Source organism: Corvus kubaryi, unplaced genomic scaffold, assembly GCF_017639235.1.
Source record: "Corvus kubaryi isolate FWS band 111438036 unplaced genomic scaffold, C.kubaryi_AGA036_p1.0 37308, whole genome shotgun sequence".
In the NCBI taxonomy this organism is placed as follows: Eukaryota; Metazoa; Chordata; class Aves; order Passeriformes; family Corvidae; genus Corvus; species Corvus kubaryi.
This window is the reverse complement of record NW_024581096.1, coordinates 13,310,524-13,323,032: the sequence shown is the minus strand read 5'-3', so window position 1 is coordinate 13,323,032 and position 12,509 is coordinate 13,310,524. Positions and strand designations below refer to the sequence as shown.

Genomic DNA, 12,509 nt, shown 5'->3' with positions numbered 1-12,509 from the left:
TTTGACCCAATGACCCCTGAAAATTTTCCAGAGGAAGTGTGAGTAGCACATGTAGGCTAATTATCAATTTGCTTTTGTTACTTATTTTCTACAAGACCTTAAGAATGAACCCAGGTCTCTCTCATGGGTTGGAAAGCAGGGGTCAAAACCTCTGCTCCTGGACTTCCATTCAGTATCAACTGTGACTTGCACCAAGTGGCACCAGAAGCGGCTGCTGGTGGCTCCTCCACCCTTACCTTGCTCCGGTGACATCCACACCGACCATCAGCTGTCCATTCAGAGAAAGGATCTCGTCTTTCAAGCGCACTCTCCCGCACTTCCCAGCCGGGCTGTTCTTCTTCAAGTCTGTCACCCAAATGCACCCAACATCAAGCACAGGCCCCTTATGCACCTTCCTCTTCTTTCCTCCCCGACGCTTCTCCCCATAGTCTCCCAGAGCAGGGATATTCCCAAAGCTCAAGCCTAGGACCTCATTTTTCCGCATCTCTTGGGCCAGGTACATGGTGCAGATCTCCGTATCCAAAGTCCCACAGCTCCCTGGCTGCAGGTTGCTCTCGTCCACGGAGAAGTTGAGCTGGATGTACTCACTCAGCTTCTGGACGGCCGAGCGGCAGAGCTGCTGCTCGGCTCCCTCGGCCCCCTCCCGACGGCTGTTCTGCAGCCACTGGCACAGGAGGGGGAGGAAGACCCCCGCGTTGTCCTGTGTGATGGGCATCGCTGTCCTTGGGCATCCCCTCACGGCATCAGCCCCGCCTCCAGTCGGCTCCCTGGTCGTCCGCCGTGGCCCCCCGCAGCCCCTGGGGACATGCTGGAGTGGGGCTGCAGGTCCAAAGCAAGCTCCATCTAGTCTCAGGGAGATTTTTTGGGGGTTCCAGCTGACCAAGAGCACAGTCAAGGCAGGATGTTTGGTGTGAAGGCGGTGCAGCCGGCCTTACGAACAGGGTGAAGTGTTTGGGAGCGCCTGTGGCTGTCCAGGTCTGCTTGCCGCCGGGGCCCCGCTCCGTCGGGAACAAAGCGTCCTTCCCACCACGATCACCACAGCTTCTCGTCCTGCAAGGGGAGAACAGCGTGGTTAGACCTGCCAGAGCCACTGCAGGCGCCCGGCAGCCCCAGCCCCGGCGGCCCAAGACCGGCTCGCACGGCCCGGCCGCTCTCCTTCTGCGATTTACCACTTGAGGGCACCAGCTGCTCTCCTCAGCAAGGGAATAAAAGGTCACCATTAGCTCCTGACCTTCCCGGTGAAACGGGTTTGCAGAGCCCAGGGGATGCTCCTGCCGCAGCTCTCACCGAAGCAGGGGAGACATTCCTGCCAAACCCGCTCCAAGGGCCGCTGGAGGGGCATCGGCCTCACCGGCCACTGAAGCTGGCAGCTCTGCCGTCCACGCCAGTCATTTTGGGCTGGGATAGGCTTAAACCGGCCTCTTCCCGGACTCAACTCCCCACCAAGCTGCACGAGGGATGGGCAGCAGCAAACACGAAGGGTGAGGACACCAATGGGGTCCCTCCCTTAGTGGCAGCAGTGGCTCACAGCTGCCCTGTGGGTGAAGCATCTAAGGGAAGTGACTATCCAGTTCTCTGGGAAAAGAGTTGGGCAAGTGAATTCTCCAATTTCCTGCAGTTTGGAGAGGGAGGCACACAGGCAGCCAGGAGGTAGCAGGAGCTGGGGGTTAGCAGGCAAGAGGGCAAGATGGGGGGGGGTTTTTAGCCAGGATCATTAGGAACAAGAAAAAATCCTGACACAAGTCAAGGCTGGTTGACCGGATTCTTTCAGGGATTTATTTCCTAGCAGTGGATGCTGCTCAGTGAGCTGTGTACCAGGAAAGCTGAAGAAAGCAGCAGCTTCGAGCTTGAAGCACACAGGTCTGCTCTTGCAGATGTGTATAAAAGGCTTGTGTTAGGTAGAAAAGCTGTAGAAAGAGCTTACAACCCCAAAAGAATTTTCCTCTCACAAAATGCTGCTGCTCAGAAGCTGTATGCCAAGTTCTGCCACCTCCCTGGCTGTGGGCATTACCTAGATGGACAGGAGCGACCCCAGGAAAGCTCAGGCAGGGACAACAACAGATCAGGGCCACATGTGATGCTCCTACAGGAGGACACCAGCCTCTTCACCAAGAGGGTGATGTTACACTTACGGCTCTACAGGAACAGACATCAGCTTGGGAAAGGAGGAACTGGCCCCCTGCTTAGTGAGAGGGACTTCTGAGTTAGGCTCAGGGTAGGAAAAACAGGGAAGAAAAGGGAAAGAATAGAGACAGAAACTGCCCGGGCACAGGTCTAAAACAAGAGGTGATAACACAGACACAGACGTCACCAGAAGATAAGGTTAAATCCTCTGAACATCTTAGACATCTAATGCAACAATGGCGAATATGCGGGTTTTTTAACACAGAATTTAAGTCTTATTTAAGATCTCATATTTAAGACAAAAGCAATGATTTAACTGACATGACTGGAACTTGGTGTAGTAAGACCTAGACCTGGAATACTGATCTAAAAATGCACAGCTTATATATGGACCAACAAAAAAAAAAGTTAAGGCAGAATCTCTTGGCATACAGAGGATGATGTATATATTTTTTCTGGGGTCCAGAACACAGGGGGAGTGAGAACTGCTAATTTATCTGGTTAATAATAAAGGGGGAAAGCACAAAACAAAACAAACACAGGAGAGGGCACAACAAACCCTAAACAGCTGGTAACAGCTGAGTCAATGGTAATGGGAAAGTACAAGCATGAGATATCTGTTAGGAAAGAAAAGCAGTAGGAGACAAAAGGTCCTAGTGCCTTCAGCAACATTCTCATGTAACAGATGGGTCAAGTAATCAGCAGGGAAGTGCCTCCAGAGAAGGATGTGTTGGGGGTAAGAAGGTGGAAAGAAACTCGTGTAAGAATGCATGTAAAATCAAGGGATTGGGAACAGCAAAACAGAAATGCCTGGCTTCAGGACATTAAAAAAAAACCTGCTAGGCAAGAATTCATGGAGAAGACTTTAAAGGAAAAAGAAATCAAGGTGAGCTGTACTTTCTTGAAGAAACAATATTTTGTGCTTAAAAGGCACAGGTACAATAGCATCTCAATGCAGAAGGATCAGAAGACTAGGCAGCATCACGAGCTTTTCATTTTCCTCAAAGACAAGAAGAAAGAACACCAAAAGGTTACTGAGCACAAGTTAAAAAAAAATAGTGTGAACACATAGGCAAAAATAATAGAAACATAACGGCATAAAAATGAAATGAAACTTGCAGAAGATAAAAAAAATTACCCTTTCTATGCATATTAATACCAAGAAGTTGGTCCAGAAAAATGTTGCTTAGAGAGAAAGTTACTGAAAAGTGACACTGAAAGAGGCAACACTGGTTTGATTTTTGCTTTAGTCCTTGTTAAAATTACCAGCTGTGCACAGGGGATTAGTACACAGTGCGACACAATATCACTACAGAGGCATACTATCCTCGTCTCTGACAATTCCAGGATAAGAGATCAGTCCTCTGTCCAAGTCAGGTACTGCCAGTCCAGCAGAGTGGGACAAACCACCATTTAAATTCCCTACAAAACCAGGTAAAACCATCTCAGATACCTCCCTGTTAGTCACTTGTGAGAACTCAAACAGTTAAGGGGCCAGAATTAAGAACACCAGCAAATGCAGTGGCTGTCTTCAAGGGTACAAAGAGAAGCAGCAGAAGATGATTACGTCAGTCAATCTAGCTTCAATCATCTTTAAAATCTCCAAATCAAACAAAGAAACAGTTTGCATGTATGTGGAAGAGAACAAAACTATAAGCAGCAGCAGACACAGGAGAGACAAGAATCAAACCATGTAAAATCAAATTAATTTCTTTTCTTAATGGAGAAGTTGTTGGATGTCATTTATCTGGGCTTTATTATAGCTTTTGTCAGTGTCTCAAACAACTTTCTCATAAATATACTAGGGAAATATGATTAAATGAGACTACTATTAATCCATACCCAGGGAGTAGTTATTAATGACATTCTGTGAAAACAGAAGGACACTGTGAGTGGAGCTCTGCTGGATCTATATAGTCTGGTTCTGCTCAGCACATTCATTAGTGACCTGGACAATGAAAGCGAGTACACATATTAAATCTGCAGATTACACGAAGCTGGGAGTGTCTGCAGCCACACTGGAGAATGGGATTAGCATCTAAAATATTTTGGCAAAAATCAGAAAAACATACTCGAAAAATCAGGGTAAAGTTCATCAAGAACAAATGCAGAGTACTACAAAAGGAAAATGTCACTTAGATAGCATTGGCTATGTGGCAAATCTTTGGCACGAGATGCAGCGTTTCATAGAATCGCAGAATCACAGAATGGATTGGGTTAGGAAGGAATGTGGTCCCAAACCCCCCTGCCATGGGTAGGGACACCTTCCACCAGACCAGGTTGCTCAGACCCCCATCCAGCCTGGCTTTGATATTTTAGAGGGAATCATTGCTGTCAATAAAGTCCTGCTGTTGGAGAAAAAAAAAAGGTCATTGTCCCAGGATGTATCAGCGGGGACAAAGCCAACACGGCATAGGAAGTATTTCTGTAGCCACACACAGAGCTGGGAAGGTCTCAGCAGCAACACTACCCTGTTGGAGCAGAGCTCTGAAATTACTTGCCAGTCTTGAAAGTGTAACTTAATAGGAAATACTCAAGAAATTAGGGCCTGCTAGTCTAAAAAGGAGAAAGTATTGCAGGTGGGCTGTGATACCATAAGCTAAAGGTCCTCATGTACTTTAAAATGCCCCACAGTGACCAGGAGGAGAAGAGCAGTCTGTTCCTCTTGTCCATGATGGAGTAATGGATGTGAATCACATCCAGGTAGGTTTAGGTTAGTGGTTAGATAACACTCAGAAGGATGAAGAATATCAAAGCACTGGGGAACACCATCTCAGGTGCTGACCATCACGCATGGTCTCTGCAGAGGGTCAGACATCTGCCATGAACAATGACTAGAGACACTATCTCTTGGGTTGCAGGAGACAGTAGATCTCTCCATTTCAATCCCTCTTATTTTCACTTCCTTCAACATAATTTTATGTCTTAGTGGGAGTACAGTAAGAGGTCATTTAATGGGTAATATCCCATGAGTTATGACAATGACACCCTTGTGACTATGCCACCCTTTGCTTTAACAGCAAACATTGGTACAGCTCTCTCAGTAACCATACAGGGTTCAGAACCATTCATTCTCTAGAGAAGATTGGGCCAGATCATTCTTTGAGGGCCTTTTTGCCTAATAATTTAAGGAGTTTTGCTCTCAGTTGTTTATCCGTTTTGATATTGGGTAGACATGTTATGGACTGTCTTTTACCAACTATGCCCAGATCAAAAGCACTGCCTGGGTCTCCAGCCTGGAGATCTTGGGGCTCCTTGAAAGCAGCTCAGATTTTAGCTCAAGTCTCCAAATCTCCTCTGCATTGGCAAAGGGCACTGATGTTGACTTCAGCTTCAATCCTGCAGTTAGCCGGCTGGAGTGTTCAAAGGCATCTGCATTCCATGCAAAACTCATCCATCATTCATTTAGCAACATTGCTGGAGGGCTCTCCCCCTCCATGCACACACATCCCTCCAGAGATAGAGCATGATGGCCCCCTCCATGCCGCCGGAGGCAGGCAGTCTTCAAAACCCCATTCCTTCTCCCCACAGGAAAAGCTGCGGGCGTCGATACGCTGCGGGTTGCCTGTCTACGCCCCTGAGCTCTCTGCAGAGCCACGGCAGACACTTAAATTAATCATGTAGATAATTATACAGTACTTTCAAGGGATTTGATATTCTCAAACAAAACCTTCTGGATTTGGAAAAATTACTCCAGACAAGCATAAATAGGAAATGTTCCTTCCAGATGTAACAGACAGCACAGCGCTGAGCTGAACGCCTCTGTGCTGGTGAGAAGAGCAGCTCAGGTGCCCAATACCAATGGAAGCAAAAAACAGAAAGGTGATAAACTGTTCATCAAGGGAAAAAATAGACCTGCCTGATAAAAATGGAAACCTCAACACTAAGAAGAAATTTATTTTTACTCTTGACTTCCACAAAATAGACTCAAGACCCATGTGAGAAAATTTACTGGAGTCACCACCACCTTACTTTCTGTAGGTGACAGAACTACCAGACTGTCTTACCTGCCTCACATCAAGTACAGACCTGTGTACAAAATACTCTAATTTTATGCCCACCGTGGAATTGCCTAGACTTTTCTGGAGTAAAACAAGCCAGAACTGGGAATGGGCAGCCCCATGGGCCTGAAGTCCCCTGCCTGGGGAGAAGGAGTCCCTGTTCCTGGGGACAGCTTTCCACCAAAGAGATTTCATCCTGGTTGCTCTGAATCCCTCTGAGGCTACTGATTCACACTCTCTGGTAATTAAATCTCCCATCTTACCTAGATCTCAGTAGTGTGGTCTGTTGAGATTTCTTCGTTAACAGTTTCAAGGATAAAGTGAACTAAGATTTTGCAGACGGGATGTTTGCAAGCACAGAGCATCTCAACTGGGAAGATACTGGGGTGGGAAATGTCAATTAATATCCTGAGTGGAATATGGAAACCATATTAGTCCTATTCAAATAGAAGGATCATGATAGTGCAGAGACAGTATGACCACTCAGTTTGAGGAGGACCCACAAAGGAGATCAGCTTTTCAAGGAATTTCACATTAGAAAGACTCTCACCATGCTAAATACTCGTTTTAGGGCTCAGACTTAACCCCCACTGCTTCAGGCCCATGGACTGAATCCAGAGACAACCGACAGCACAGGACAGGTACCCTCCTTTGCAAGAAGAGAAACTTTTGGGCCAGATGCTCTCAGAGGATCAAAAAGGTTGAAAAAAGCACAGCCCCTCTCACCCAGCAGTGCAAACAGCCAAGTACCACTCTTTTCCATCCAATCAAGAAAAAAACAGCCACTTTGCATGGCTGAAGCCTCTTCCCAAAGGTGTGCCACCAGCGCCCAGTGAGCGGAGCTGCCTGGTCCTCTTCCTTGTGGCACCAGCCACAAAAATCCTCTGGGGCATCATCAAATCCAGACCCCAGACACCACAGCAGTTTTTTCATGCTCTAATCAATAAAACTCATCAAATTTCAAACAGAAGTGAAGAACACTTACATTGCTGGAAAGCTGCCCGAACACACCACATAGCTGGAAACGGTCTGTATTCTGGCTTAAATGTATTCATAATCAGTTTATACCCACAGACATGCAGCTTCTACAGCTCTCTGCTCTTCTTAGTGTTTATCAGCTCTTCTCACCTTCATCCCTGGAGTATTTACAGCCAGAAAAATCAGCTTTTACCTGCCCTTGTTCCACCCAGCACGCCCACCTAAGATGTGCTCTCAAGGGCTGAAATACCACCCACATAAATAAACCGGCTATCTTCTTCTCCATTCCTCAGTGAAAGTTTTTAGTTATGGCTCAGGAAGTAACACAGTTTCTTCCTTCATCTCCAGCTTTTCAGTTCAAAATACCAAGTTAAACATTTGTGATGTAAGTAAAGAGAGGCTCCTTCTTTGAGACTTTCTTAAGGCAGTAAAAAAGCTGTCTTAAATTATTGCTTATGGAAAAGGAAGAATATTTTCTTTAAATAAGTTGAGGCTGGAACTGTCAAAAAGCATATGTGGATACTCAGGGCATAAGCAATAAGCTTTTTTCTTTTCTGACAAACTGAGGTTTTTCTTCCTATGTTGTCCTCAAAGGAATGATGTAAAGAGCTCTAGTAATCACTTTCTTGTAGGGGGAAACAGAAATATAGAGAGCCATTAAAATGTCCCATTACCAATTTTTAAAACGTGATTTGTGCGGATGGCTAAGACCCAATCCTCCAGGATAACCCCTTTGGCATTTCCATCCTGGCCTAAACTTCCAGAAAAACATACATACAGTTATTCCAAAAATTGTTTTCATCCCCTGAGTGAGATCACTTTATAATTGCTTTAAAGGTTACGTTTGACATATACCGTTAATCTTTTTATATATAGATGAAGGCATGGTACTTGTTTTCCTAAAGTCATCTGGGCATATCAGCACTGAAGAAACAAATTCACTACCAGCAAAAGACGTTTATTTACTATTTTCTATTCAAGTGTAGCTTCTACTTATTAGTTAGAAACTAATAGCTAAAAAGTAACAATAGGAAAAAAACTACCTTGGAACTGAATTGAGGTTTTTCACGAAAAGGCACACTATTGTTGAAAGATAGTTTTGCTGTAATGGTCTGAGGTCTGAAATCCTTCAGGACAGCAGCAGATCTGTTTTATTCTGGATTACCCAGTGGTACAAATCAGATCTGGGCACACGGTCATGTTTCTGCTGAATTAGCCAGAGTGCACATTTATAGGTCAGCTTTATGCCAACCACAGGAAGACTTCTGCTATGTGACCTGGCAATAAAAATTTAAATCTTATGCCGGGAGGCTTTGAGAGATTTTGAACAAATTTGAATTGACAGCAAGTTTTATAGCAGTCAGCATTTTATATTTCATGGGCTCAATGCTTTTAATACAGCTGTAGGAGCCCTAAAGCTGGATTTTCTGCACAGTCAAACCACAGCCTCAGGTTTGACCTCCACACAAGTAACCAGCAGGAATACAGGAATATTAAAACTGGGGGTTTTGTTCTTTAATATCAGCTGAATCCTCATCTGAGCTTGTCACCATGGGCTTCATTTCTAGCCAAAGGAGAAGAATAGGCACTCTTAGGAGGAAATAGTTATCTGACCTCTTGTAGATCTTTATTTTCAGACTAGATGCATGATACCTTTCTTGCACAGAAAGTGTACTTTCTGCTCCATTGCCTGAAAAATGTGTGGGCAAGTAAAATAGAGGTATCTGAATATGATCAGTTGGAACCTGCTTTAAACCAGTTAACCAGGCAAACTGGGCACAGAAAGAAATCTAATGCAGCATTGCTAAATAAAGGCAGTGGTGAAACTGTATCAATTCTTGCTGACAGGCTCCCTGCAACACTTTCTTAACTGCTTTGATTTTCAAGTATTTATGTCCACTATATTAAAGATCAAAAGATCTGTGCAAACATCTAGACTTACTAAATCAAACCTATAATTGCCAGGACATTTACAGTTATCAGCCCAAGCAAGCCCTGAGAACAAAGAACAGTTCACCAAGAGGACACTGAAACAGCCAAGCATGGAAATGCAAAATTCTTGCAGGAAACATTACACTCTAAAGGGGGGGGCACAACAGTTGGGTAAAAATCTAACTATATACTTTGATTTGGTTTGAAAACCTCACCACCAAATAGCTCTCTACAGGAGTTATTTATTTCCAGGTGCTCTCATAGTATCCAAAACACTGGCAATTAGTAAAATCTTTCCTTAAGGAAATGAGATTGTTTCCATTTTTATAAAGAGAGAATGGAGTTACAAAAAAAGTAGGCATCCCATACAGCCTCATCTGAAGCTTTCCTGTAGGCACAGGGCCACTGGAAAATTTTCTAAGTACCATAGGTGCCCCCGCTACTGTGTACCATGTGGGGCATCATGTCCCACCAGAGGATGGGAAGAGAGCAAGGCTCTCCTAATTCCTTCTACCCTTGCTTCAGATCATCTGAGAGCAAGCTGACAGCACTGCAGGACTGTATCACTCTCAGTCCAGGGACAGTGTGAAGTCTCCAGTGGCTTCCACCACCAGTATTACCTCAAAGGCCATAGGGTACGTCCTTGTCAGCAGCACTGCTCAGGAGGAGCTGCCTCACTTCTCACAAAACCAACCAGTGCCCCTTGGTAGAAGCTGCTTATTCCTTCTAAAACCCTGAAGCCATCCACTTCCTTCTTCCTCTTTATGTCCATACAACATAACTGAGCTCATAAAAAGAGACACATTTCCAAAACACATTATGTGAAATTATACCAGAAATCAGGGATCATGATATCCTGGAAAGTATTTCCACTGGACCAGGAACATGGTGGGATTTTAATGATATTACTAAAAATAACATGAATAGGTGAAAGCTGAAAAACACATCTGCTGTATGTCAGCAGGTAAGAGTAAAGCTCTGAACTGTGGTGTTGACTAAAAGCGCCAGCTCCCACTCCAGGTCAGGCAGCACAAGCCCCCACACCACTTCCCTGCAGTCTTGCCTGTGTTCAAGAGGCTGATGTCCTCTGGGGACAGCAAATACAATGTATTTTGGGACAGTGAACAATCATACAGGCAGCCCTGCTCTGAAAGCAGGGAAAGCCAAAGCCAGTTGTGTTGCAGATGGCAATAAAATGCTGAGCCAGGGCTGCGATGATGCAGCTTCACAGTTTTAGGTCTTTTGTGTATTAAACAACTAGGTTGTTTGACCTGCTTGGTTTGGTAAGGAAACCTCCCAAATGTGCTTTTCAACATACCAAAACTGCTGTGTTGCAAGAGGAGATTTGAAGACAGACACAGTGACCTTTTAAACTGCAGAGACAGCCAGGCTCAAACCACTGGGCTCCATTTTCCACCATCATTCAGATGAATTAAAAAGAGACAGCAGAGGACGAAGCATCCGTCTGGCCATCCATTATTAATGAGAGGATCAAGTCTAAAACTCTTACTGATACAGAAGCCCTTTAGTATGATCAAATTATTCTCTTTCATCTTCATCCTTTTTATACACAAACTGTCTGCAGCACCCAGCCTCTCCTCCAAGTCCAGGTCAGGTGGGAAAATGAAGAAGCTTTGCAATTTCTAAGTGACTTTCTAAATCTTTCCCATATTCTCTTATGCTCAATGTACGTTTGAGTATTGAAGGAAAATAGGCTTGCTTTTTTGCATTCATTTAAACCAGAATGAAACAACTTACTTCAGACTAGACTTAAAATCACCTAATTCTCACATGATCTAGTGTCCCAGACTATATCAAAGCAAACTTCTTTAGCTGTCAGATCATTAAAACTACTTACCTATCTATAAACCCTTAAGGACTATTCAATTTGATATCAGAACAAAAAAATCTTGCTTAAGGAACCAAGTTATTGCAAGCTTGTTCAACAATGAAAGAACTATACTTAAAGAGTTTCTTGAAGAATGGTACCCATCCAGTTCTGCAATTATTCAGACTCCTCTGTTCACCAACATGCCTAATCATCCTTTGGATCTCTTCCACGTGCTGAACAGTCCAGAGCTGATGCTGGGAAGCACCATTATGAATGTTCATAGTACTCAGAATTAGTTTCTGACATAATTTATAGAAGTAAAAATCTGGAGTAACATAATTAAAGTCAGTGATGCTTTTCTGGATTTACTCTACAGTTGTGTAACCACAGAGGAAATTTAATTTTAAGTATTCAGATTCCAAGAAACATTGCCTTTTCCAAGTTTGAAAATAGCACATCTCTATCTAACACACACATTTTCACACAGAAAACGAGTCACAACTGTAGGCATATAAGTAATAAGAATTAGACTTCAAATTTACATATAGGCACCTAAATAAGCAACCCAGCTTTTAAAGGCCCTCACTAATGTCACCTACTCCTGTATGACTTGGAAACGAGCACCTATTTACCTGCACCTTGACAGCCAAAACCTTTCTCAATTGCAAGGCTTCCTGAGGGACTGGGCTTCCATGTCATGTTTTGAACACTCCTATAGAAATTTACTGTACACGCCAGTTCTTTCTGAAAACAACACTTACATTAAAATAGGGACAAAAATAGGCTTTGTAGGTCTGTAATTATTTTTAAATGCTTCCACTCTTCTCGAGATCTTCCTGTGGGAAAGATATCTGCAATAATTATTCATAAAACAAGAGAATGTAAATAACATGTTAAATTTGGACTGCATTGTCTTCAGGAGTCATGCATCTAGTATTACAAACAAACCACAAACATCTCATGTTCCAATACTCTGATTCTATATTAAACAAACAAATGTCCCCAACAAACTATTTAAATTAAATGTTGATAAGCACCAAGAAAACCAACAGTTTATAACACTGCAAATTGAACACACTTGGAAGGTGTTCCAATGTCACAATGTTCCAATTTTACTATGTTCCATGTTACTGGAAAGGCCAAAATTTTAAGTAAGTAAGTAAATAAATAGATAAATAGTTTTCTATTTTCTCATAAGTCTGAATTAAGACAAACAAAATTATTGGTATTATTATTACCAGATATAATGAGACGTATTTCCACATCACTATTCCCAAAATCCATTAATCATCTCTAATCTGACCTGAGCACTGGAAATAATTAACAGCGTACGATGAGTGCTCCCAAGCAAGCGCGCCAAGTAGAGCTTAGGAAGGGACTTTCAGAGAACATCCTTCCCATCTTGGCTTTGGCAGATCCTGCAATTCTGCTCACTTACTCATCCACACCAATGTTCTCTTTTACCTCCCAGTGAGCTGGGAGGTGAAAAGCCAAAGGATTTTCAGATAACATTTTACATCTCTACCACCAATATCTACCTGGAGGCAATAACTGCATTTCCCTTCAACACTGCATATTTACACTTCACTCCTTCTCTATGAAGTCCAGGTGTGTGACGTACATCGGCAGAGCTCAGCTTTGTT

The 12,509-nt window shown here is 43.7% G+C and overlaps 1 protein-coding gene across 4 annotated transcripts in view; it reads right to left on the bottom strand.

Moving 5' to 3' along the window:
• PDZD2 (PDZ domain containing 2) overlaps positions 1-916 on the bottom strand; it is a 139,949-nt gene extending 139,033 nt beyond the window's left edge. For 3 of the 4 annotated variants that reach the window (XM_042028565.1, XM_042028564.1, XM_042028567.1), the window contains exon 1: positions 237-814. In XM_042028565.1, coding sequence (XP_041884499.1) covers positions 237-715 — 479 coding nt within the window. In that variant the 5' untranslated portion in view covers positions 716-814. Of the gene's footprint in view, positions 1-236 lie in introns of all 4 variants that reach the window. The other variant, XM_042028566.1, reaches the window with a different exon arrangement.
• Positions 917-12,509: the final 11,593 nt, after the last annotated feature.